Source organism: Vidua macroura, chromosome 5 (assembly GCF_024509145.1).
Source record: "Vidua macroura isolate BioBank_ID:100142 chromosome 5, ASM2450914v1, whole genome shotgun sequence".
NCBI lineage: Eukaryota > Metazoa > Chordata > Aves > Passeriformes > Viduidae > Vidua > Vidua macroura.
The window spans coordinates 339,367-365,845 of NC_071575.1; the positions used below are offsets into that span (position 1 = coordinate 339,367).

Here is a 26,479-nt window from a genome sequence, read left to right on the forward strand (position 1 = left end):
GGTGTCCCCTTGATGGAGCCTTGCCACCCTGTGTGTTGATGCAGTGAGACAGCTGGAGAAACCTCAGTGTGAGGTTGCAGAGGAAGGAGTTCCTTTTCACCCCCTCCAAAGGTGTTGGCAACCACTCCTCAGGCTGAAAGGTGAGGCACAGTGAAGAACAGGGAAGTTCACACAGGGCATGCATGCCAAACATGAAAAGTAAAATTAAGTCCTTGTTTTTCCTCAGTCTTAACAGGACCATCCCTCTGGTAAAATTCCAGAACTGCCTTTTCTTTTTTTCTTTTCTTCACTTCTCCTTGTTTTATTATTGTGGGCAGCAGGCATATCACTATGGCTTGTTTTTTTTTAGCAGCCAGTGCAGTTGTAAAGGAGTTTAATAACGCAAAGGCATGTGAGTGTAGAAGAGTAAAGGTGTCCTGTAGTTTCATTGTCATTGTGGATGCCATATATTATTACTGCCATAACCTAACACACCCTTTAGCACAAAACCAGAGCAGGATCCAGGGTGGATGGATGTGTTTTAATGTTTGCACACACGGGGGCAGAGTTAAACTTGTGTGTGGCCACAGCTTTTGCATTTCTTCAGGCTTAACTCAGCAGATTGAATTAGGTATTTCATTCCTTAGATTTTGTAATAATGAGAAGTTGGAAAGTCTCTCTTCCTCTGCCTCTTTTTCTAAAAAAAGGATAAGAAGAAAAAAAAAATAAAGGTGGCTTACATTTGTAATAAATAGACTTGAAAATTTTCTGGTATGGACTCAAAAGATACAAACCTGGGTTTAAAGAGGAAATTAGCCAGTTATCACCAATTTTCTGAATTGTCTGATCCTTAAATTAAAGACACAAAAAAGAGTTTCCTTTTCCCTGCTGTCTTTTGCACTGAAATGTATAAGGCAGTCTCCTGCTTCAACTCACCACTGTCTCAAAGATGTTCTAAAACTTGCACTTTTAAGCGTTGTTATGCACGTGGAGGGGAAATCAAGCCTGTTTTCTCCCTCCTGTTAAAAAGGCACTTACCTTCAAGATTTATGTCTGAGGAGAAGCAGGAGGACTATCTAAAATTTACTATGGTTGGATTTACTACACCTGAGAGCACTCTCCTGTGCACAACAGCTCCAGCTTGTTTTTGACTGCAGCTACCTGTGGGGACTGTGGGCCATGTGCAGCTGGTGGGAAGCAGAGTGTGCTGTACAGACCTGGGTTGTTAACTGCACATTTGCAGCCAGAGGCTGCTTCCATTGGGAAGTTTGCCATGGATTCAACAGCATGGAAACGAGCCATTTGTTAAAATGTCTGCCAACAGTGCCAGTTCTTTGTTCTGCCAGTGTAGTACCAAACTCTGTCTAACCTATCCTGTATGTTGGCCCTGCTGTGCTCAGAATGGCTGGATGTTGTGATTTCAGCAGTTTCCCATTGCCTCATCCCCAGAGATCCCCCTGCAGCTCACTATGTAGCAGCAGTGGTGGCTCAGCAAAATGGGGAGAGAAAACTCCTCAGCATCTGCATCCCAGTGTTGGCCTGGCCGTGCTGGCCTCTGGGGGACAAAGCAAGAACAGTAAGAAGAGTAAGGATTGACCTTTTCCTTCTTCCCAAGGACGTTCCCCACTCTGTAGTGTAAACCAGCGAGCTCAAGAGGTGCTGGGGTATCATGCAAAGCTGAGAAAATAGCTGTTCAAAATGGCCTTTTTTATACTTTTTCTCACTCACTGTATGTCACCCTCTAGAGCAAGATGGGCTTCCCAGAAGGAATAGTCACAGTCTGACCTTTCCACAGCACTGGGCACACCAGAAGCCTGAAACTAATATATTTTGGGTTCTGAGAAAAACCCAGCCAATTGAGTTCTGGAGCTGGACTAACTATTACTGTTACAAATAGAGGAAAGGGGAAAATCTGGGGAACATCAAGTTGAAACTACCCTGAAAAGGAACCTTTTAACTTAGCAGAACTGCAGGAAGCTACAGTTCTTGAGAACTACATCAAATGGGGTGGTGGTTTGGTGATAAAGAGAAGTGTAACTTGCCAACAAGTGGGTACCTGAGGGTAAACAGGACAGGAAGATGTAGTTAATAAAACTGTCAGGCAGTGGGGAGCAGACCCCTGGAGGCAGTGGAGGAGGTGTTGACAGCAGACAAGGGCAAAACAAGGCATGTTCATAATATTCTCAAAGAATAATATAGTTACATTTTCTTCCGAGTCTTGTCTACATGAAAATCTTGCACTGTTTCATTATGCTGATGCAAATGCCTTTTTTGGACACATATCAGTTGAAGTATGTTGTTTATTGATTTAGGTTAAATCCCTTCCTTACCACTTCAGTTAAAACAGTAGAAACTACTCCAGCAAAATAACATCCATCCTCCTAAAGACTTCACATTAATTTAACAGCATCAGTTTTTTAAATGGTTTCATTAAACTGCAGCTTCCTTACACAGGCCAGGACTGGTTGCTGTGGAAGCTGAAACATGCCAGTGTCTTTTGTGTCTTTTCTTTAACTTGTAAAAAGAAACCTTCTGATCACAGACTGGAGAGGTGGATTAATGTGGGACTGGCAAATACTTTGCTTGATTTTCTCTGGGTCAAACCCTGTAAAAAGAGCAGGTACCAAAGCATCAACACAGACCAAACCTTCTCAATTTTTTTCTGTGAGAGAATGGGCTTTGTAATGAGGGCATAGGCAACTTCAATTTAATAGGAAGGACACCATAACCAGCATCCAACCCCATCTCATCTATAAATGGAAAATTTGCCCATCCCAGACCTACATTCCCGTCCAGTTCTGTTGGTAGGCATGGTTATCACAGGAATGGGATTTTCCTTCTCCTATATGCAGACCGTAAGTTTTCCAAAGCTCATCACTTTAGAGAACAGTTTTTCTTGCCAAGTGGAGGCTCTTGTTCTCATGGAAAAATATTTTCATGCTTCCTTTCAAGTTTCAGCAGTAAGCCATGTCTGGTTTTGACAAGGAAAGGGATGCTTTGAATGTCCGAAGAGTGGAGGAAGAGATATGTTTTCCTTTTGAAAAACACAAAAGTTCTGAAAAGTGCCGGGAATATTTTCCTCATGTTTGAAAAACAAAACAAAATGAAGCACACAGTAAAACCAATGAGTTCATCTTGATTAGGAACAACGTGAAAAATACCAGTGTGGAATCTGTACAGTTACAGCTGAATAGAAATTGCTTTATAACCTGAACTCATACACAACAGGGGAGCCAGATTGTTTTAGCTGACTGAGTTACTCAGGTTTTGTAAATACGAGAGCAGAACCTCATGTGGTGTTTCTCCTGTCACATGGCAGGGCCCGTGGGCAATCTGAACATTTAGTGGGGATGTGGAAGGTCCAGTGATTGCCACAGAAGTTGGGCTCATTGTCCTTCACTAATCCATGGCTGTGCAGTTACTGCACTCTCTGCTCCAGGTCTGCTCTGGGGTTGGTCAGATGGGCTCCTGCACTCTCAGCATCTGTCATTTCCAGAAGGAGTTCAGGATGTGCAGGGAGGAGGCCATGGCTGAACATTGTTCTAGCACGAGGCTTCTGGCAATTGTCTTGACTGGGGACTCTGCTTGTCCTGCAACCAGGACCTGTGTGGAGCCCCAGGGGCTGGGAAGAGATGGTGGCCACGTGTGGGCTGCTGCAGAAGCCAGGAAAATTGGTTTGGCCCGTGTGTGCTCCCAGCTGCCCCCCCCCAGACTACATCCAACCGTAAGAGCAGATAAAGTGGCTTCTTCCTCTCTACAGTTTCTGCATCTTGAGAAGGGCAAGAAGCCTTGGTCCAACAGCATGGGCCTCATTTTGTGGTGTCTTTCTGGAGACATTATACCCTTCCCCACAAAGAACACAGGTTGTTGCCAGATGTTATTTGCTTCTGCAGATTTCTTCTTAAGCAGGGCAGGACTGTAGTGCCCATTTTTTCCCTCACACATCCCCTGTATTGATCTTGGCTCAGTCCCGTATTTGATACATTACAGATGCAGACTTGTACAGAGAAGAATAAGGACAGCAATACTGAATGTTTAAACAAGTACTTGACCCATGCAAAATGTGGAATGTTGGATAGTGCTGAAGCACTCTTTCTTTGTAAGATAAAAAGGAGATACTGAATTACAGGCAAAATATTTTTTCCTGGCCCTTCCATGGATAGCTAGATCTGCTGACAATATAGAGGAATAGACTAATTCTGAATAGAAAGAGTGGAAGTCAGCCACAAAATTATTTATGTGAATGGTTTTCCATGTAAGTAAAACAGATGAAAATTCAAATTGAAAAACTGTGGGAAGTTGGATATTCTGACTCCCCATCATCCATGACTTTCCACTCATGCTCCTTTTTTGTTAAAGAAATGAGGCGGGGTGGAGGGGGAGGAAGCATGAATTAACTTGTGATACACAGCTATTTATTTAGCAACCTAACTCTTAAAGTTTCCTGGGAAACAGTCCTGTAAAAGAGAGGCCTGATTTTGTTGCATTTTACAGTCAGGAGCAGCCCCAGTGAATTCTGAGGAGTTACAGTAAAAGTAGACTCAGTCCTTCTCTTAACATTATCTAACCATGACAATAGGATGGACTTTTTATGTAGGAAGCTCATTTTTGTGCTCCATTCAAAACCAAACTGAATTTCAGCCAGTCTTGTTTTGTAAACTGCTGTGATGCAAGAGAGCCACATACCATGAGCAGAAACATAAGAAGCACCAGAAAGGTCTTTGTGATTTGTAGAGTGTTTGTGAGAAAACAAAACATCATAAATACAGACAGAGATAACTCTACACACACATCAACAAGGTCTTAGTTAACCCAGGGTTCATTATAACATGGAAGTGAAAGACTTTAGAGCATCTTTTTTTTGAGGTGAACCATTCATTTTTCATAGCAAGACATTAATATACACAAACTTGAGTATGTGTGGTGTGTGTTTGTTGTTCTCACCATTCTCTGCAATGACACTGAAGTTCCCATTTTACCATTTTGGTTGTATTTGCCCAGATTGTTATGTGCTGTCATCATGCTCTAGTATCAGCACTATCCAGTCTGTTTTCAAAATAACTTATCATGACTAGACACCACCCTGCTGCTTTCTTTTTTTCAAAGCCCTTTAAAATTATCTCTTCCCAGACAGTTCCTTACTGACGTCTGGTGTCTGGAGCACTTTGTTTATCACTGAGGGAAAAAAGCAGATTAATCACAGGATTTTCTTTGCTTTTGATGCTGCTACAGGAAGTTAATTTGTACAATATTGTGACTAAAAACCAGTGAAATGCTCCAACCCTGAAAAAAATCTGAAATGTAAACCTCTCCCAACCCACAAAGTTTAAAAGTGAACCTTGTAAATCTTCAAATTTTGTCTCTGGCTCTAGAAATAGGAAAACTTCTGATTGTGAGAAAGAATTTTGTTTTCCCAGCCATTGATACCTTGTAAAACTTTTTTTAGAGGTATTTTTGAAGACTAGAACTGTATCCATGAGGATTTCTTCACATTGTGTTCCCCACGCTTCTTTGTATGTTCTAAGCACCTGTTGTGCTGAGGTGTTTATTTGAAGATGACAATGTAATGGTTTAAAGGGCATAGAGAGTATAAGCTTTTTTCCCATGCATATGTTCTCAGCTTGGGATATGCAGAAATAAAATATTTTTTTTGAGTTAATATTTCAGGACAACAGACAGAAGTAACCTTTTTTACTTCAGAATAACATTACCAATACCTAGCCATTGGGATTACATAAAAAAATTCAGTTCCCACTTCAGGTTTAGAGTACAATGCCTCCCAAAGCAGCTTCCCTCCATCTGTTTTGCATATAATGAGGGCTTTTATGTATTTTCTTCCTCCTTCTCGATCATTTATTTGGTATTAATGTTTCAGAAAAACTTCTGCACTTACTTAAAGACTAAAGCTCTGATTCTGGTGACAAATGCAGAGTAGTAAAGTGCTTACACACTCATCTTTTTTATTTTTTTAAACAGGTTTTCCCTCCAAGTAATGCAATTAGAGAGAGAGAGAGAGAGAAGAAAAAAAAGGTAGAGCACTTTATTTTCTCTTCACATGGACTTACACTTCTGGTTTTGATATAAAGAGAATCTACTGAAGTTATGTATTGCCTCCATAACCAAACAGGATGAAAGCCCCACTATGTTAAAATACTAAAGCAGCATTGTATTAACATTAAACAGGTGTCAAACAGTGCCTAAACTAGTAAAACAGAAGGTGAAAAAGGGCCTTTGCTGAGGAGCTTAAACTGTAATTGGGTGGCTACCTAGTGTGCAAGGTGTGCCTTGCTGCTCTGTCAGGTGCACCCCCAAGTTTGAGGTAATCTTAGGCTTGGTTTAAGATGTGGTGGTGTGATATGTTGGCAAATAGGGGTAGGTGTGTGATGAAAAATTCCCCACGCACAGGTGTGCTCGAGCCAAGGAAATGCTGAGAAGCACGTGTGTGAGTACTGCAAGACGTGGTGAGTGGCTCCAACAGAGAGAAGGGAGCCTGGCACGTCCTTGCCTGCTCTTGTTCCCTGAGCTCTGATGGAAAAAGGTTCATTTTCCTTGTGTTACAGTCTGAGGTCTGGTGTGTAGAGACGTATGGAGAGATGGATTTAGGCAGGGTCATTTTACAGTGTTGTAATTCTGAATCTTCAGGAGGCAGTAAGGATGTTTTTCTCTTTGTAGTGTGTTGTACTCCCAGAGCTTTCTCTGTACAAATTTGTCTGTGGGTGGAAATGGGCCATCATCAATAGAATAGGAATGTGGGACAGTAGCATGGATAGCAGACAGAGGAAAGACAGTATCCAGGTCTTCTGTAGGGGAAAAAAATGTCAAGTGTTGAAAATGAATGGGCCTGCACCCCAGAAACAGGTGAGGGAGGATTCCCTGGGCACCCATCTGGGTGGAAGAGAGAATGGGCTGGAAAGGAGTAGGGAGAGTCTAGAAAAGGAGACAAATTCATGCAGTAGGAAAACACACAGGAGAACTTTTAGAGAGAGGGTTTCAGGGTTATTAAAGAGTGCAAGGACTTGATTACAGAACTTTATTTTGAGCATGAAATTATTAATGAAGACAGATCATGTATCAAATAGTTCTAAACAAAGAGCTTTGTTTAGGGTTTTCTGGAAATTAAAATGGGTATGTCTGCAATGGTCTGTGGCAAACACTGGATCTGGCTTTGAACAAAGTAACTATTCTGTGAAAGAGTACCAAGGGCACAATCAGTGAAGAACGCTCCTGTTTGCCACAGTTTTAATCAATCATTAATCAGCCTTTCTTCTTTCCAGTTCTGTTTTCTTCTGCTTCTGCCTTGCTTAGCTCCAGGCCTTTATTCAGAGTGGTGCATTTGCACTGGTGCCCTGGCAGAAGTTTACGCATCAAGGAAAGGAGTTTCCTGGACTAATTCTGCCACAAACATTCCAGCTAAATGCAACAGCCTGGAAGGGCTCCAGAGCAGAGACCCTGAAAAACACAACCCAGCTGGTCTGAGAGATAATAGCTGCCAAGTGAGCATAGCTGTCTGCAAGAAGTCACGCACAAGGATGTGGCTTTGACTCTTCTGTCCTTGGATATTTTGAAATGTGAATCAAAGTCATTAGGCTGCAAATGGTCTTGCCTAAAGACTAAAGGAGACAAAAATCTGTATTTAATGGCCATAAAGGTCCTGGATTTTGGCATGGGTTACTGTCTACTCATTCATGACTCCATAGTGGCATAGAATGTTTCTTTCTGCTAATTGTATTCTTACAGTGCTGTTATTCAAGAAAATATATTTTTCCTTCCATCTCTAGGAACTTTGCTTCTTTTCCTTACAAAGTCAACCAACCAGTTTGCCTGAAGGCATGGTGATTGCAGGTGTGTGGTCCTGCAGTGGGATATGGGAGCGTTTCTCTTCACCAGCTTCAGCTGATGGGTGGCAAATCAAACTCTTCTACACCGTGAACTTGAGTATTGCTTTGATTACATAGGCTGGACTGGGTTTATACTCTTAAGTTCTGGCTTAGACAAACCTGACAGAAACAAAAGGTAGTTGTTAATATTAAAGTTGGTGGATGAGGTGAAAAGGATTTTATGTATAACTGTTAAGAAAAATGCACATCCAGTAGAAATATTCTGCAGAAGCAGCAGATTTTTTTTTGTGGTTCTGTGGTGAGGTCAGGAATAGCTCTGTCAGGAAAGACATTGAAAGTATTCTCCCTGAGATGCAGAATGCTTTCTGGAGCTTCCCAAATGAATGAGGAACAAAGTGCAGTAGCCACCAAAGAGATGCAGATGCTGCTCACCAGCAGCCTGGCCACTCTTACCACACAGTGCTGTGAGCCTAGCAAAGCAGGTTTCATCTGGATTAGTCTTCTTTCTCACTGACATCTTAGGATGTGGATATCCCTGTAAATGTAAAATTAGACACCATTTCTCCTCACAGCACACTGCAGACATTATTTTAATACCTCTGCCCCAAATTTCCTTAAATTTACTCCTGTCACTTTTTCCTATCAGAATCTGAATCCCCCCCCCCCCTTTTTTTTTTTCCCCCACTATATTTTTAACTTATTAAAAAGGGAAGATCACCTCTATCCCCTGCAGGGAAGGATGACAGAGCACATTTGGTGTACATCCAGTTTGTGGCCCTCTAAGCTTTACCTTGTGGCTGTTCAGGAGTAAGCATTTAGAAAAGAAAATGTGACTGATGGGGTATGAAAGATGTGCTCTGCTTCTTTTTAGAAATAAAACCAGACCTATGGCAGTAGAAGCACTAAAGGACACCATCTTGCCACACTACTTCCCTCTTGTTTTGAACCAGAGTTGCTCCATCAACTTGTTTCTAATTACTTCAGATTGGGATCACAGCCTGTGGGAATGAGGGAGCTGGCATGATCCTTAAGACTCACGTCTATTTTTTTTTTTTTTTTTGGTGGCTACTGATTTCAGTATGAGTAATTAGAATTTGGACCCGTGCTTTTCACCACAACCAGAAGGTCCTAAAGCGGTTTCGGGAGAAGCCAGATGTTCGGACGCCCCCGGTGGTGCTCTGCGCGCGCGGGCGCGACCCCGTTTCACAGAGCGCCGCCTGCGTGCCCGGAGCCGCGGGGGGAGCCACATCTCCGCCGCGATCCCCGCGGCAGACCGGCGCGCTCCGGGAGGCCGGCGCTCCCGCGGCGGGGAGGAGCGGCGGCCCGGCCGCGGCGGGGAGGAGCGGCGGGGAGGAGAGGCGGCCCGGCCGCGGCGGGGAGGAGCGGCGGGGAGGAGCGGCGGCCCGGCCGCGGCGGGGAGGAGCGGCGGGGAGGAGCGGCGGCCCGGCCGCGGCGCCCGGAGCCCCGCCGGGCGCGGCAGCGCGGGCTCGGCGCGCGTCACCGCCCCACCGCGCGCCCATTGGCTGAGGCCGCTGCCCATCGCCCTGGCCGGGCAATCGGCGCAAGCCGCTCCGGCGGGCGCGGCGGCGCCGCGGCCCCGATAAGACGCGCGGTCCGCCCCTCGCCCGGCCCGGCCCGGCCCGGCGGCTCCGGCGCTCCCCGTGCGGCGGCGCGGCTGCAGCCCGGTAATTCCCGGGAGCCCGGGGTCGGGCGCGGGGAGCGACCCTCGGGGAGGAGGGGGAGCGGCCCTGGGTTCCGGGGGGTTTCCCCGGCGGGGCTGTTCCGGCGCTCCAGGGAGGGATGGTGTTGTCGTTCCCCGGGCGAGGGGGCGGTGGCGGCGAGGCAACGCGCGTGTGCCCGTGGCCGTGTCTGTGAGCCCGCGTTTGCGTTTGTGTGCGGGTCGCCGCCCCGCGCCGGCGGCCGCGGATGTTTGCGCGTGTCCGGGAGGTGCTGCCCTACTTGTGGCCGAGCCTCCGTGCTCGGGGAGCGCTGGGACACGCAGGTGCTCCGCACCGGGACGCCTCATAAAAGGAATGAGCAGGGGAGCTCGTCCCGGCTGGAGCAGGAGCCCTGGAAGTGGCCGCCTCTGGTGTTAGACCTTAACAGGAGACTGGCCGGTGTAAGAGGTTATCCTGAGCACCGTGTGCTGCTCTCCTGTGCCGAGCTGGGGCTCTGGGTTTCTGCTCGCTCATAGAGTGAACCACAGAATGATTTGGGTTGGAAGGGACTTTAAAGGCCATCTAGTTCCACCCTCCGTGCCTTGGGCAGCGACACCTTCCACTAGACCACGTTGCTTAAGACTCCAACCAGCCTGGCCTTGAACACCTCCAGCGAAGGGGCACCCACAGTTTCTCTGGACAACCTGTTCCAGTGCCTCTGTGCTGGGTCCAGGTCTGCTGTTTGTATCCTCCGCGGTCTCCCAGAGCTTTTGGTAGATTTGTGCTTACTAGAGCTGTGGTAATTGCAGTCTAAACAAATCTTACGGCGCAAATGATGTATTGGGGCATGTGGGAGACCAGAAACTTTCCCTTGTTGGAAATGCAGGAGCTGTGCGTTGGCATCTTTTTGGGAGAAGATATTTGGTAGCTTTCCCAGCCCATACAAGTAGTGTGTGCTCTATTTTTTGAACAGCTTTGAGAGCCAATGGTGGCTGGCATAACAATTTGCACTTGTGTGCTCTTTCTGTGAGCACTTGGTGTTTATTCTTTCTCTGCAGGTAACCAGCCAAGGGTGTGTGCTGGCCTCTGTATAAAGCAGCTCTTGAGCCTGTGTTGGGATTTGTGTAGGTTGTTCCTTTGCCGTAGGAAAGGTGAGTAGCATTATTTCCATGTGTTGTTCTAAGGTTTTCTGGTTTAAATGCTTCCAGAAGTGGACTGATATTAAAACAACACTTGCTAGTTGTTTCTAAATTTGTTTGAGAATTGTGCTTCTGCCTAAAGTTCTATATAAGTGAACTGGAATTTATGACACCCAGATACTATTTGGTCTTTGTGTAGGTATATCTCTTATATTAACTATATTTTTTTATTGCGTTTGGCTAAAATGCTAACTAAACTTTGGCAAAGAGGTGCATTACCCCTATTGTTGGGTCTTAGTTTGGTTTTGTAGATTATCTAATCTGTTCCTATGGATAATAGAACAAATTAATCTGAATAATGAAGTATTTGCAGAGCTAGAGCCTTCTGTGGAGCTATTTTATGTATAGTAGTTCATGCTGTGAGCACACTGCAATTTTTAAATTTTATCTGTGGTATGTTGAGTAAGGATCAGTTGCTTTAGGTGGAAATGTTATCAAATATTTGTTTTTGTTATAAACCTAGGATCTTACAGGATGCAGTTTAGTGTTGGATCTGATGTGACATGACACCTGAATCCTAGCAATAGCTGATTTATTTGCTTAATGTGCAGCTGATTATTGGGAGTGGAAAATGTGGACCATGCAGGGGATTTTGTCTGAGATGTTTCTTGCCATACACAAATCTCAGCCTGCCTTTGCATGAAATTAGACTTTCTTTTGTATTTTTCAGCTGTCTATTGGGTGTCAAACAATACCTCTTGATAGTCTGTAAAAATCTCAGTCCTCAAAGGCTTTTTAATCCTGAGCTGTGCCATTAGGCAGAAGTCAGCACTAGGGGGGTTTTGCAGAGTGCCCTTGTGTGGTGTAGACTCTGTCTTAACATGAGATTAGAAGAGAACTAAGCTGCTGTTACAAGCGAGATCAGATTCCTGAGTCTGTTAATGAATTCAACTTTTCTAGACACTTTTTTTTTGAAAGCCTGGAAAAATGAATGCTGGTATTGTGCTGGGTGTTTCCCAAACCCGAGAATGCATGGCCTATGCCATCTTGCCATCTGACCTAATTCAGGGTCACAGAGGGCCTGAATTTGATAGCTTGGAGTGTGACTGAAGCAGCACCAACTGATTTGAGATGAGGGAGCTCCTTAAGTGTGTTATGGAAATTTAGCCCAAGGTTGGGTGTGCAGAAATCAGAGCTCAGTCTCCCACTGTCCATGGTTTTGAGTGCACTTAATATTCATCTGAGGTATAGCTGTCCCCCCAGTGCAGAGAGTTGTATTTTTTACATTTTTTCCCCTGCTGTGTCCACTGCCATCTAGCCCGTGTCTCAGGTCAGGGGGATCAGGTTGGGGTTTTCAGAGTTGCAGTCCTGTTTTAGATGGGCCTTTCAGGCATCCCACTGTCTGCTAGCAGACCTTTGACCCCCTTGGCAGACTCTTGGATGTGTGGTCAAAATGTATCTGCCATTGAAGACAATCCAGAGGAGATGTTTCTTGAAAGAATAAAGAGAAAGGTACTGTTTGACCTTATGAATGTGTAGCTGTCTGACTTAATAAGGACATCAAATAGGCTTTTTGTGCTCACTCCAAAAGTAAAAACATTAATCCTGGTGCCTAAGAATCTGGCGTTGTAATTCACAGACAGGAGAGGAAAAATAGACTTGAAAGTCAGGAAGAGGATGGGATAATCTGTGAGGTCCCTTGGGGATACAGCTGGTGAAATGAGGACTCACTAGTTGTACATTGCATCCCGGAGTATCTGTGTTGTCACACTTGAGTGTGGAGGAATGATGGAGGGGGTGGCCTGGGGAAAAACTCAAGCATAGACTGGCATAATTAGCAGGACAGGATGGGGATATGAGGAAATTATGCAGAGTGTGACTGTGTTGACATCTCCTTTGAGAAAACATGGTAAGGTTTTGTGTGTTGCCAGTTGCAGTTCTGTGGTCCCACTCACCAGTTCCTCTGTCTGAGGTCCACAGTTGCTGTCTGTGACTGCATTCCCTCGGAGCAGTGAGGACCTGGATAGCCCTGGTGGGCTTGAGCTACATGTGGCACCTCAGAGTTGCCCAGTGGGGGAGATCTGCTGCTCTGAGAGCCTGTGATACTGAGTGAGGCTCTGTTTAAGCATTTGAGGGAAACTGTAGGCAGGAACAGCTTGTACAAATCTGTTCCTAATCAATTGTTTTAGTGAGCTAGTTGCAACAAGCTGGGTGAAGGATGGCACTTTCCTTCCTACATGAGGTCTCTTGGTTTGGAATTCCTCCCACTCTCAATTGTAAAATCATACCCAGCAGACACTTGTTTCTTTGATTGTTTTGATTCTGATAGTTGTTTACTTTTCACTACCATATTGCTACTTGTAATGCATTATCTGTGGGATGTTTGATGTGTCTATCTCATGTCCTTGTCCAGATGTATCGCTATTAGATGCCAGACCTGCTGCCCTCTGTGCTAAGCTGCAACCAAAATGGCAAAGTATAGGCTCGTTCTCTTAAGACATGGGGAAGGAGCCTGGACCAAGGAGAATCGCTTCTGCAGCTGGGTGGACCAGAAGCTGAGCAGTGATGGGATAAAGGAAGCTCAGAGCTGTGGCAAACACCTCAAAGCACTGGGCTTTGAGTTTGACCTCGTCTTCACCTCTGTGCTGAGCCGCTCCATCCAGACTGCCTGGCTGATCCTGGAGGAGATGGGCCAGGAGTGGGTCCCCATTCAGAGCTCCTGGAGGCTGAATGAGCGTCACTATGGAGCACTGATCGGGCTCAACAGAGCAGAGATGGCTCTGAATCATGGCGAGGAGCAAGTGAAAATCTGGAGGAGAAGCTACGATGTTACTCCGCCTCCCATCTCTGAATCTCACCCCTACTACGCAGAGATCTACAATGACCGCCGCTACAAATGCAGTGACGTCTCTCAGGAGAATCTCCCAAAGGCTGAAAGTCTCAAAGATGTGCTTGATAGACTCCTTCCCTACTGGAATGAAAAGATAGTGCCAGAACTGAAAAGTGGCAAAATGATTCTTATCTCTGCTCATGGCAACAGCAGCAGGGCATTGCTGAAGCACGTGGAAGGTAAGGGTCTTTGTTTTAGCCTTCCCCTCTTCTCTTTATTCAATGGCTTGGAGCTTTATATCTTGTTCTGTAGTGTATATTACTTACCTGGGCAAGGTAAGAATGTCTGTGGTCTCCAAGGAGGAAGTAGAAAGTTAGTCAAGGAGGCAAACTGGGAGATGTGGAAAGGGGAGAGAATTAGTTAGGTTAGTATAGTTAAGGAAAGGGACAGATGCTTTCATTTTATTTCTCATTGTTAATTTAAAACTACTGTATTCAAACAAAATCTGTGGTTGGTTTAGATAGACAAAAACTCTGCAGGCTCACATTATTTTTGGTTTTTTTTCAGCTGCTTTGTCAGGTTTGTGATAATGATCTCTTAATTAAAAAAGCATTGCTGTAACACAGCAGAATAAAAGTGCTTGGCTTGGGTTGTGGTAGATGTGCTTGTTACTTCATTGGGTTACCCTGATAATTTCACTTAAAAGTTATGTGACAGAGTTCTGCAGAGAATAGGCACTTGCTAAAGCTTGTGCAAATACTGCACTATATCCCAATATTGAAAATGCATCCCAATAAATAGCCAAGTTGGTAGATTAGCATAAGGTTGTTGATTTACCACAGAATGGTTTGTGTTGGGAGATACCTTTTAAAGGCCATCTAGTCCATTCCCTGTGCAATGAGCAGGGACATTTTCAACTAGATCAGGTTGTTAATAGTCCTGTTCAGCCTGGCCTTGAATGTTTCCAGGAATGGGGTATCTCCTGCCTCTTTGGGCAACATGTTCCAGTGTTTTACCAGCCTCATCATAGAAATTTTCTTCTGCATGTCTAGTCTGAAAGCATCTTCTTTTAGTTTAAAACCATTATCCCTTGTCCCATTGCAACAGGCCCTGCTAAAAAGTCTATTTCCATCTTTCTTAGAGGCCCTCTGGAACCTTCTGATCTCCAAGCTGAGCGGCCTCAGCTGAGCGGCCTCAACTCAGTCTTTCCTCACAGGAGATGTGCTCCATCCCTCTGTTTTTGTGGCCCTCCTCTGGTCCTGCTCCAGCAAGTCTTACCTGGGCTGAAAATCCCTGAACTGGTCTTGAAAATGATTTATTTGGGACTTTATGATAAAAAACATCCTTTTTATTGTTAGAGTCTTCACTTCCTTCCTCTTTCATCTCCTGGCTTACTAGGCCATCCTAAACTATATTAATTTCTTTGTAGGTAGAGCAAAATTCAGTGATTATATATGTGTGAATGCAGCCTACTACAGTTGTAGCTACAAATATGTACAGACTGGATTGTGTCCACTCAGGGTTTTCTTTTTTTTAAGTTATAAAGTCCTCTGTTCTGTGGCTCTGCCTGCTGATTACTTTTTGCATTTGGCCATGCTGGAACAGTCAGGCTATCAGGAGTCTGAAGCCTGTGAAATGAACAGGTACAAATGGCTTCTGGAACCAGAGAGGCTGTGAATCCTAGGGTGCAGATCACTGCTGGATGAAGGAGGAAGGGCTGGTTCAGTCAGTTCCATGATGTGGTCAGAGTGATTGTCCACACTGTGTGAAATGATAAAGGAAAAAGGGGAAGAGGGATCTGCAGCTGTGGTGACTCCCCTGCCTCCCAAGAACTGAACCAGCTCCATGAAACCATGCTAGCCAAAGCCCTTTGGGGGTGAAATGGTGACAGCTGAAAGTGGTTCCAGCAGAGATCCTGGGCCACCTTCTGTGCAGGCCTGCAACAGGGGCAGGCAGCCTCAAGGACCGGGAAGGGTTGCTTTGGAGTTAGCATGGCTGGATTTCTTGCTGCACTGAGATCAGGGAGGAGCAGTGCTGCAGAACTTTTCTTTGGGACAATTACTAACTCTGTGTAACTCTTCCAGGACTGCTCATACTCAAAGTGTAATAAACCTGTCCTTTGTCTTGCAGTATACCTTCACCCTCCCAGCATATGCTTACATAGGGAAATGGGAGCAATCCTTGACAGAGGATCTGGTTCTGTTGACCAGGGACCATTTGGGAGCTACTGCAGCTCCCACATAGGAACTACTGGCAGGTACCTGCTTGGCTCTCCTGCCCTTTATTGCCCTTTACTGGAGAATGGATTTCTGAAGAGCTGGCCTGAAGGGTAGCATGGACAGAGCTTTGAGACCCCTGGTGTTACAATCTGCCTTTGCTTTGGTTTTGCCTTTTTTTTTCCCCTCAGTCTAAATCTAGCTGGATCTAAGAGCTTCCTTGCCTGCATTGCTGACTGTTTCTCCCTTTCTCTTCTGGAAGGTTGTGAGTTGCTCTGGAACCCTGCTAAGAGTTAGACCTGAGTCAGCAGTGCTTAAACTTTGCCAGTCTCCTGTATTTATATCACCCACTATGAGATGGGCTGTGTTTTTGTAGATTTTTCTTTTTTTAGTGTGTCCTGCACTTGAATGGAGTTTTTTAAGCCCCTCCAGCTTAGGTGGAACCTTTTTTTTTTTTTTTTTTCTTTGGCATTTTGACAACTGGGTTCCAAATGCCTTAAGCAGCAATCTTGTATGGCTGCTTGGATGTCTTAGTCATGGTGTTAACTTGATCTTGGAAGATGTAGATCAAACTTTAAGTGGCAGGAAATATAGATGTTTTCATTCAGTTGGATCTGATGAAACAGTTCTAATTGTTTTAGTGTCAATTTGAATTTTTTTCCTAAAATACTACAGAGTATCCCTTGAAGTTACTATTTCAAGGAGGTATTTGCTTGAAACAGGACTGCAATTCTCTGAATCTGTGTTTTCCTTGTTCTGAGTAATTAGTAAAGAGCTGGAAATGTAGTTCTGCTTTCTACTTGCATGCAATCATTGGAGCAACAGTATCATGCTCAAAAGGCTTTGGTTGTGGGTTTGGATTTTGTTCTTGTTTTCTCATTGCACAAAGTGGATCTCATTAAGGTGTATGAAATATCTGTAGAATCTGTCATGCTAAATGATACCCTGGATCTATTTGCAGGTGTTTTTTCTCAATTCTTTAGGGAAGGATTTAGATAAAGAAGGATCTCTTTATCTAATAACCAGTGCTTCATATTGAACCCTCTTGGCAGTGTTCTTTTATGAAGATATTAGTGTAATACTTGTGAACACCTTGCCCTATTTCTGTTGAAGTGCTGATTGGAGACCAAGTCCAATGGACTGATTTACCAGATGAAGGATTGGTGGGCTGTCTCAAGTTTTTTCTTCCCAGCCATTTAACCCTGGGCCGTGGTGTCAAGTACTTCAAAACAGGGGTTTGTGGAATGCCTGATTCTAGAATTTCCAATAGTATTCCAATAGTTTACATGCTGGAGCTGCACATTGTGACACGTGGTGTGAATTGTGTGTTGAGGGCTTCTTAATAAGATTATTTCACTGATTTTACTGCCAAGCCTTCTTAAGGAAATACTGCTTATATGAGTGTGGTGTTGTGAGTGCAGTTGCAGGAAACAGCTTGAGATCTAACAACTCAGCGGTCTTGAAATGAGATGGTCTGACTCTCCCTGTCATTTCCCCCAGTCTTTGCTCAGTGCTTCTGCTGCTTATTTCTTGTGATCTTGCTGGGCCTTATTGCAAATTACCTTGGCCTGTGTTTTGGCCACTGCTAAGCAGTACTCCCACATTATCAGGAATGTCACTCCAACATTGTCCCCAAATAGGCTGGGGTTGGGCGAGCTCTTGGGAGGGGATGTAGCCAGGAGAGCTGACCCAAACTGACCAAAGGGATATTCCTTAGCCCTTATGATGTCTGCTCAGCAGTAAAAGCTAAGAGAAAGGAGGGAAGGGTATTTGTGATGACATTGAAGCAACAGCTCTGCACACTGAAGCGCTGATTAGTGGCAAGTGATTGGATTGCCTGCTGATGGGAAGTAGAGAATAAATCCTTTGTTTTCCTTTGCTTCTGTACTTGGCCTTTACTTGTGCTTTAGTAAACTGCCTTTATCTTGACCCACAAGTTATTTTTGCATCTTTTCTTTTTCATTTTCCAACCCATTGTGCTGGGGGTGGGAGTGATAGAGCAGCTTGGTGGGCGCTTGGTGTAGAGCCAAAGTCAACCCACAGACAGTTCTTTTTTCGTAGCCCCCTACTACTAAAGCCTGGCTGTGCAAACCTAGTACAGGCAGAGTCTTGGCAGACATGAGTGAAACAAATGTAAATGATATACTATAACCATGGTTGTAGCCCACCCATCTTTCTTTAAAATTTGCACCACAAGGTAACATTCTGTCCAGATCAAAAGCCAGACTATAACACTGTGCTTGTTTCCCTCTTCCGTCCTGTTGGAGTTAGGTCTTCTGTCAGCCTGCAGGGAGGGCAGAAAATTGATCTGAATATTTACCTTACTAGTCTAAAGCTTTAGTGTTTCCATGAAACGTATGGGATGCTATGACCTGATTTAGAACTCAATTACAAAGCACCAGTATTAAACAAGATTTTGTGACTGAATTTATGTGTTTGATCTTGTGTATGATTTTTTTATTGGATGAATCATCTTGCCTCAAGTGCAGTTGACATGCAGAGAGGAGGGCTGTTGCTATTCTCAATAGCTCTTGTGGGTTTGGGGTTCCTCTGACCATAGGAATAGGGGGGAGGAACTTGGTAAGAACAGGTGAGAGGGAAGGGGAAGCTGAACCAGCCTCTCTGAAAGTGCTGTAGGTGCTCAAAATCAGTGGGATTTTTCTCTGTAGGACTTTGCAAGGTCCAAATATTTCAAAACACTCCATGGGCTACCACATGAAGGTGAATTCTTAAGCTTACCTGGAAATATTTCCAGTTTGTGTGTTTGGTTACCCAGTTTGGTTAAATGGAGGCTAAGTGAGCTGGGGAGGAATTTTAAATGTGATTTTGAGAGGTCTCTTTTATAATAAGTGCTGTACCAAGTTACTGTAGTGTTCCTAACTGCTTCCTGCTGTGCAGGTGAGGAACCCTGCTCTCAGGACAGAGCATGGGAGATGGCCACTTGAGGAGTGCAGTTGCCTAGTCAGCATTTTATCTGGGCTCCTCAGGAAGTCATCCTGAGTACTTCAGTAATGTCTGTGGGTTCTCACAACTGTAAGTAGGTAGGACCTGGGTTTTAAACCTTCTTGGGTAAAAAGTGCTTCCAGAAGCAAGGTATTTCAGCAATGCTGAGACCCAGGCTTTGGTATTAAACTGGAGGGAAGCGTGTTACTTCTTCACGCTTGGTCTTATTTACCATTGCACCTTGGAGTCAGCAGTTGAGATTTTGCCCTGATTTCACCTTTCTTCCCTGTACCCTAGGCTGGGTTGTGACTCAGGCCAGCTCGGATGGAGCTCAGGAAAAGGTCAGCTGGTTCTAGTTACAGCACATGGAGTAACTGGATAGCAGTTAACTCACCCTGCAGCCATTGCTGCTGCAGGGTGTGATCCCTTTGCTGTCCTCCTGACCTGCAGGCTGGGGAGTGTTCTGGTGAGCTCTCCTGCAACCAAAGAGCCTGTGTGACCAGCCTGCTCAGCTTCTTGCTTCCTGAAGAACAGAAATGCTATACACAGCAGCAGGACACTGTTGTTTCTTTAGGATTTTCATCTGACTTCAGCATGCATTTCCAGACTTCTGGCTGTGGGGCAGCACTTCTGTATGAGGAAAACTCCTGAGGAGAAAACCATCATGCTTGCTGCTGTGTGTTTATCCTAGACTGCACTGTTTTGCTTTGTAAATCAATACTAGTTGACATTGTGGTCACTTTGTGTTTTGTAAAAACAGTAAAATGCATTTCTGAATCCATGTAGCTACAGCTAGTTTTGTTTAATCCATCTCCAGAGGAAACTTTTAAATATCACGTCTCCTAACCACATGGTGTGGTTTGCCTAAACTCTCCCGCATGACTTCATCTGCTTTGTGTGTATATGAATGGTTTAGTCTGGGAGACCAAACTTAGGAGGTGGTCAGAACTCTTCCCAGACAGGGATTCTCTGGGAATATACGTGGTGATGTGGGTGTTGTTAAAATCTAATGCCTAAGAGTCCTTGAAATAAGAGCTCAGGCAGCTTGGCAGCTTGTTTTGCAGACAAAGTCCTTGAGAACAGTTCTTGTGCCTGGTGAGTGGATGCAGTATTTTTCCCATCCATTTCTGTGCCATTTTTAAATTTTAGGTATTCTTTGAGGTTTTTTCCTGTAGGTCTGATTCTGTGGCCTACACCAGGTAAATTATTTGTCCCTTGTATGCAAGAATTACTTAAGCTGAGTGTGACTTGTTTCAATGGACTGATGCTCAATATGTAGCAAGGTAAGTTCTTTGCCAAGGCTTGTTTCTGGTGCTCCATGCCCTTCTGAAACTTAGGGCTCACCCAAGTGCTGAGCATGAAGCAAGAATAGGTCACTGCAAAAGTTGGGTGCTGGTATAGTTTCTGGTCAGGGACTTATCATCCTCACCTCATGAACAGTTCTGTTTTTTCTGGCCTGTTGTCACCCCACTGTTGCTGAGTTGCTTGACTTGTGTGTGTTTTCCTGTTAATGTGATGGCTCTGCTTTTCTACTTAATGTGAAAATCTCTGGTAAATTTACACCCATGTGTTCTGAGGACCATCTGTTTTGTCAGCTGCTCCAGGAGGATGTTTGCTTGGTGCACCTTGGTCCAGTTCATATGTTGTCATCACTTCAGAAGCTTGGTTGTGTGCATTTTCTGAGCAAATTACTCAAAGCTGCCCTGCTTCACAATAGCAGGCTGCTGCTGGGACCTCAATGCTTCTAAAAAGTGTGGGGGAAAGGAAATCTTGACATTCCCAATGACACTAGCTTTCTTTTGCCTGATTTTTTTTTTTTTTTTTTTTGAGGGGCGATGTCTTTGCAGTCACTGCTTTAATGCAATTATTTAGGCCTTGTGTGGAAACTTTACTAGGATGCTTGGTCTTGAAATTCACTTGGAGGCCTTGGATGTGTGTTCGATGTGAAAATAACCAGCAACTTCATTGAGATTAGAGCCCAGAATATTTTAATTACATGTCTGCATAACTTAAATATTGTTTCCAGGTATGCATTACTTTAGTTAAGTGGAAAAAAGAAGAATGCTCCAAGCTGTACAAGTTTCTGCCCTTTTTCTGCCCTTTTTCTTCCCCTCATTTGAAAGTGAAAATGAGTATCTTGTATGTAGGAATTCTGAGAACAGTACTGTGGACCCTGCTATAAACTTGCTTGTGAGAAATCAGACATGGGCAAAGAGTGATTCTCACACAAGTAGAATTAAATACTCATTTTTTTGACAGTTTGTGCGATAAGAGTTGCCCAGAAAATTTAAGAGAAAAACTTACCTTGTTGTCCTGCTTCTTTAAAGAGTATTGGCTGTGTAGCAGAGGTTGTTTCATGTTGGAGTAGCATGTGTGGGCTCCCATCTTTTGTGATGTGTGAGTTGGGAAATTATGGAGAGGAACCTATTTTACTCCATGTCCTGTTTTAAAGGAACAGTGTAGTCTCCAGGGCAATCTCTTCCTGTTTATTTCACATGTGTAGGCTGAAAAGTGAAGAAACTGTCTTCACCTTGGTGGGAATTCTCTCCTTCAGCTGTTCCTAAAGGACTTGCCCAGCTGGGAATTGACCCTTGAGTGGCTGGTGATGTTGATGGAGGCTGGAAGGTGTCCTTGACTGTTTTAAGACTAGGTAACCTCAGAAATAAGGCAATAGGCAATGAGGAAGCTGAAGGTGTAACTCTGTTTTGTTTTTCTTTGGCAGGCATCTCTGATGAGGATATCATCAATGTCACCCTCCCCACTGGTGTGCCCATACTTCTTGAACTAGATGAGAATTTGCACCCTCTGGGCCCCCACCAGTTTCTGGGTGATCAAGAAGCTATTCAAGCTGCCATCAAAAAAGTGGAAGATCAAGGGAAAGTAAAATCTGCTGAGAAGTTAAATCCCACTGTCTAACACAGCTGTGTTCAGTGTGGTAGTAGGTGACAATGTGTGTATGACTGCTAGGTTGCACTGTGTCCATGTCTCAATTTCAAGCACTAAATAATTGGAAGGGACAATTGTTGAGTCTCAGGTTGGTAGTTTAACCCTCTGCCTTTTCAAAAACTGGAGTTTAGATTGCAGCGTGAGGTTTTCAATACTGGAAAAGGAAGAGATGATTCAGGTAATGGAAACTTGCAGGGCAGTCTGCCCCAGATCCACCACCAAGGATGGCCCAGTTGAGAAATAAAGGGATGCGTTATTGGTGTCTACCAACAATCAGTCATGATCTGTTAAGGAGAAAAGCACCAGCTTACTGGACTAATTTAAGTCCAGGATGTTATAGGCACTAAAACTGTTACTGGTAAAATGTAACCAGATAACTCTGTTACCAACTATGATTTTTCTGTGTCACAATAGCTGTGTCAGTTTGTTCTCAGTGGATTTCCTTCAGTCTTTCAGAACACCTTCAGCTGGACAACTCTCTGCCTTTGTTATTTTGAGTCTTCTGTGGCCAGTTCACGGTCCAGAGAGTTTTGTAGAGATGTTCTGACTACTAGAGTTATCATAGTTCTCTTTTTTTACACTGTATTTGGTTTTTAAGGAATCCAGATAGAATCCCTTTTCCTCCACCATCTTTGCAAAGCCTAGCATCACTGCATTTTGCTGGCTTGCAGTAATAGGATTTAAGTCAGACTTTAGTCCACAAGAGAAGCACAAAGGTTTTCTGCTCAATGTTTAAATTCTCATGTAGCTCCTAGTGAGGGACCTGAATACCTCTGGAAGACTTTGGTAACGTGTACTAGAGGTTTCATCACCCCTTAGTCAAGTTGATAAATAATTCTGCTCACCTCAGCAAAAGTGACATAGGAAATACCCCTCTAAGCTTTCCTGAGTTGCAAAGGTATCTTGATAAATGTGTTCCACCGTAACATAACTGTGGCATTATCGGTATCAAATTCTCTGAAGGGCTGGGAGAGATGCATGCAACATGTCAGAAGTGTTGCTGGGTGCAGCTCGTTCAGCCATCCTGCAAGTAAGGAAAGATATTCTGCCATGCCTGAAAGAGTTCTCCTGTAAACCTCTCCTCGCAACCATAGCTTGACTCCTGCTGAGTGTGGTCCTGCTGCTGTTTGGCACCGGATTTCACCAATTCACCCCGTGGACTGCAGTGTAGCAGGTGTGGCAGCCTGGTGTTCTCTTTATGTACATGAGCACCAGGTAATTCCACTTTTGAAGACTTGATCTTAATCTTACCTGCAAATATGAAACTGTTAAAAAGTTTATATCTGACCCACTGTCTCAACACCTGAGCATCTGATTCTGACCTTGGATATCAACGTGGGTGACACTTGTGTGTGTGCTGCTTGAGCTGAATATGTTCTCAGCATGGCCCAGCTACAAATCTCAATTTTGAGGGGAATTTCCTTGATATGAATAAAAAGTTTTTAAATCCTAAAGGAGCTGCTGCTTTGAGCAGCTCTGTAGCTTGCTTTATGAGAGGATGTTTTTTCTTCTTTTGAAGAGAGCAATGCCACAGTGTGGTGTGCCTCTGAGAGTCTTGCGGACATGTGGAGCAAGACTTTGCAAGTCTGATGCCAGCTCACATTAGAGTAGCACATACTCCATAAGAGACTTTGTGCTAGAAGGTAGTTTCTCATGCATGAATGGTGATTGGGCTTCTCTTTGGTTTTGTTTTTGTAGCCCTTGCAGTAGGAACAAAGTTACATGTTTCTCTTTTAAACATAAAGCTGGTAAGTTTCCTCTTTCTTTGTACAAGATACAGAGTTTCAGAGTTTTTTGGTTGTTTTGGTTTTTTTCCTCTGAAATGCTATTAGCAGTTCTCTGCTACTTGATTTGATACTGACTTAGTTTCTGGAGTTTTAGTTTCTGTGCTTAGAGTAACTCTGAATCTTAGTTGATAGTTTACAAGTGAGTGTTACAGTGCTAAATTGCTGATCAGCAAACGTTCGCCTGTGAAAACCCTGAGAAGGATCACTGGCACTAGAGTGAGTAAATTCTTCCCCAAACATTAAATAATGTGTGAAGCTTAATATCAAGTAAATGTTACTGTAGGCTTGTAAACAAGACTAGCAGAGCCACCTGTTGCCAGTGGGAACTGTGTGCATCCAGGTGTGTGAGCACACAGGCCACGTCCACATCCCTGTGGCATTGTGGAATTGTAATGTAGAACTTTTTCAGGATGTGACATGCAGCTGCAATATCCTTGGAAATGAACCCAGCTGAACTGGGAGACAGGCTCTCTCCTCCCCTTACAATCCATGATCTCTTCTGTGGGTGGAGAGGGGAATGGAAGGGTGGATGAGAGATTTCAGGGAGCATTAATTGCAGCTGAATGGTGAGATTGACTGAAGTCATCCTTTGACTTGTGGACAGGAAGAAGAGAACACCAGTGTGATGTTGTTTCTACAGTGCTGCTTGAGATGTGAGCAGTGACAGTGCTCTGGGAAGTTTGGCTTAGTTTGCTTGGATTGTGGCTCCAAAGTGATGACAGGATTTTATGTGCACATCTGGCAGCAGTAACACCTCACAAAAGTATCAAATGGAACCAACTGGGGATTTCATTCTGTTCTTTAGGATTATTTTAATGCCTTGCAATTCCAAGTAACGTTTTATTTAAAATCCTGATTCATAAGCCATGTCTATTGAAGAACAGACACCAAGTTCCAAGGTGTCAGACACCAAGATCTTCAGGCATAGCTGAGGGAGAAATGAGAATCTTACTTTAGAGATCAGTGGTTGGGAAACATTCTTCCCTATGTTTGAGTGTGCCTCAAAGTCCTATAAGGTAAATGGTGTTTTTGCAGTTAACCTAATGGATGTGGTTGATTTGGTTTGTTTTATGCATTTTTAACACGTGGGTCAGTAGCAGTAATAGCTCTAGATCCTCCTGAAAGCCTTTGTAAATATGGTGGAGCTGGCAGGTTCTTTATAACTCAATAAATTCAGCTGAAATAGAATTAAATTTGGCTTCAGTCTTTTTTTTTTTTCCCTTTCTACTCCTATCCCCTTTGTTTCCTTTTCAGGGCTGATAAGTAAATAAAACTGACCTTCAGGATTCCAAAACTTCTCAAACAGTTTATCTCACATCATGCAGTCAATTGGGTTAAAATAGTGCTGGAGCCAACATTTCCTCATGTTTACACGTAAAGAAGCTGTGTTGGAGGCAATACATACCCCTTCAAAACTATGGGGGCATTTACTTAGGAACAAGGAACTTTACTTCCAGAACAGTGGATCTAAACAAATGCTTACTGATTCCCATGCTTGCTTTTCCTTTTAGTAAGAAGCATTACTTTTTGATGGTGTGTCACTCTCCAAAGCCCTTTGTGCCAAGCAGAGTTGGAGCTCCAATGACAAGCACATGGAACTGCAAGCCTGCTGAGGGCTGCCTCTTACTGCTGACCTTCACGCAGAAAGCCTTGGATGCTGGGATAATAGGAGGCAGTGTAAAAGTCCTAAGAAAAGTTAGACATTCAGATAGAAGAGGGGAAGACACAGCTGCGGGGCTTTAAAAAAAAAAAAAAGCATACTAAAGAAACAGACTTTTTAAAACTTGGTCTTGTGATTGTGTTGAAATTGAGTGGGGAATGGAACAGACCTGTTTGAGCCATTTGTGTACTGATGTTATAATTTTGCTTATAATAATGTGGCACTGCTGCCAACCAATACAAAATTGTATTGGTGTTTTATGGTGCATTCCCTCCTTTTCCCCCAGTCACTTTTTGTACTTTGCTATAGTAACATCTCGTATTATTCCAGAGCCATGTCCACTGTTTCCTGCGTTGGGAAAAGACCATCTGAAGACCAGCTTGGTTTCAGTCTGCCATACTTTTGTGCCGGGGACTTTTTGCTATGAACCTGCTCTGCACAGCCTGAGGAAAGACTGAATCTACCTAGTCACATTTTCAAAATTTTAACTTTGCTTTTCTTCTTCTTTTTTTCTTCCTTTTTTTTTTTTTAGTTTGTGGAGAGTGCTCATTCTCCAAGTTCACAATAAATGACACTTGCCTTGTCTGTCTTCTCTGCTGGCCTCAGCCTTAAATTCCCATGGGCAGGAGAGGAAGGTGACATGACAACTGCTGTTCAAGGAAGCTCAGAGCTGTGGTGGGAACTGACTAATGATTCAAATAGAGGGTGCAGAAGGGTTTGGGATCTCTTTGACAGCTGTGCTGAACAGGTGTTGCTGCCTCTTCCTTATGTTAAGGTGGCCAGAGGCTCTGGGCGTGGGTGATACAAGAGGGAACTTCAGCTTAGCACAGAGAGCAGGGTGGCTGTGACATGGCACTCCTCCTCCCACTGCCTCATTCCTTGTTACTCAGAAGCCAGGCCTTCTTGGGGCTATTCTAGCAGAATTTAACAGCTAGGTTGTGTCCCCATGCTGCAAAAATAAAAAGGGAGCAGGGGAAGAGGCTCCCTGTCCTTGCCCTTCCCGTTATGCTGACAGAGCAGGGGAGGGCAGCAGATACCAGACTGAGGCTGTAGCTGTGCTGTGATGTCCCTCCCAGAGCAATGAAGTGGCCTGGAGCTGACTTCTGATGGCCCTTTTGAAAGGAGGGGCATTGCCCCACAGCTCAGTTGGAGATGGCAATGTAGATGATCCTTGTGGGTCCCTTCCAGCTCAGATTATTCTGTGCTTGTTGCTGTGGTGCTGCAATTACTCTTTTCAGGCTTCAGAAAGCCTTTGTGGCCCTAATGGGACCCTTGGCACTACAAATGCTGTATCTGCAAGCATTATTGCCTCATTAACAGAGCCATGTTCTTCTTCAGGTCTGTCCAGCTCCCTGTCAGCACAGCAGGTGGATATTTCCTCCCCTTTGTCTGGTACTTGCATGAAATTTGGGAAAAGAAATTCTCTCTCCTAGGAAAGCAGTGTGAATCCAGAGACAGCAAATGCTTACATTTGGGCTGCTGT

At 44.2% G+C, this 26,479-nt stretch overlaps 1 protein-coding gene across 2 annotated transcripts; it reads left to right on the forward strand.

Moving 5' to 3' along the window:
* Positions 1 to 9,416: 9,416 nt before the first annotated feature.
* Positions 9,417 to 25,581, forward strand: BPGM (bisphosphoglycerate mutase). 2 transcript variants are annotated; one of them, XM_053978572.1, is made up of 5 exons: positions 9,417 to 9,502; positions 10,534 to 10,626; positions 13,028 to 13,683; positions 21,326 to 21,541; positions 24,848 to 25,581. In XM_053978572.1, the coding sequence occupies exons 3-4, from the start codon at positions 13,083 to 13,085 to the stop codon at positions 21,517 to 21,519; spliced, it is 795 nt and encodes a 264-aa protein (XP_053834547.1). In that variant the 5' UTR covers positions 9,417 to 9,502; positions 10,534 to 10,626; positions 13,028 to 13,082; the 3' UTR covers positions 21,520 to 21,541; positions 24,848 to 25,581. The 2 variants fall into 2 exon arrangements, with proteins under 2 accessions (XP_053834547.1, XP_053834545.1); XM_053978570.1 differs by lacking the exon at positions 24,848 to 25,581 and having other exon boundaries at positions 21,326 to 24,529.
* Positions 25,582 to 26,479: the final 898 nt, after the last annotated feature.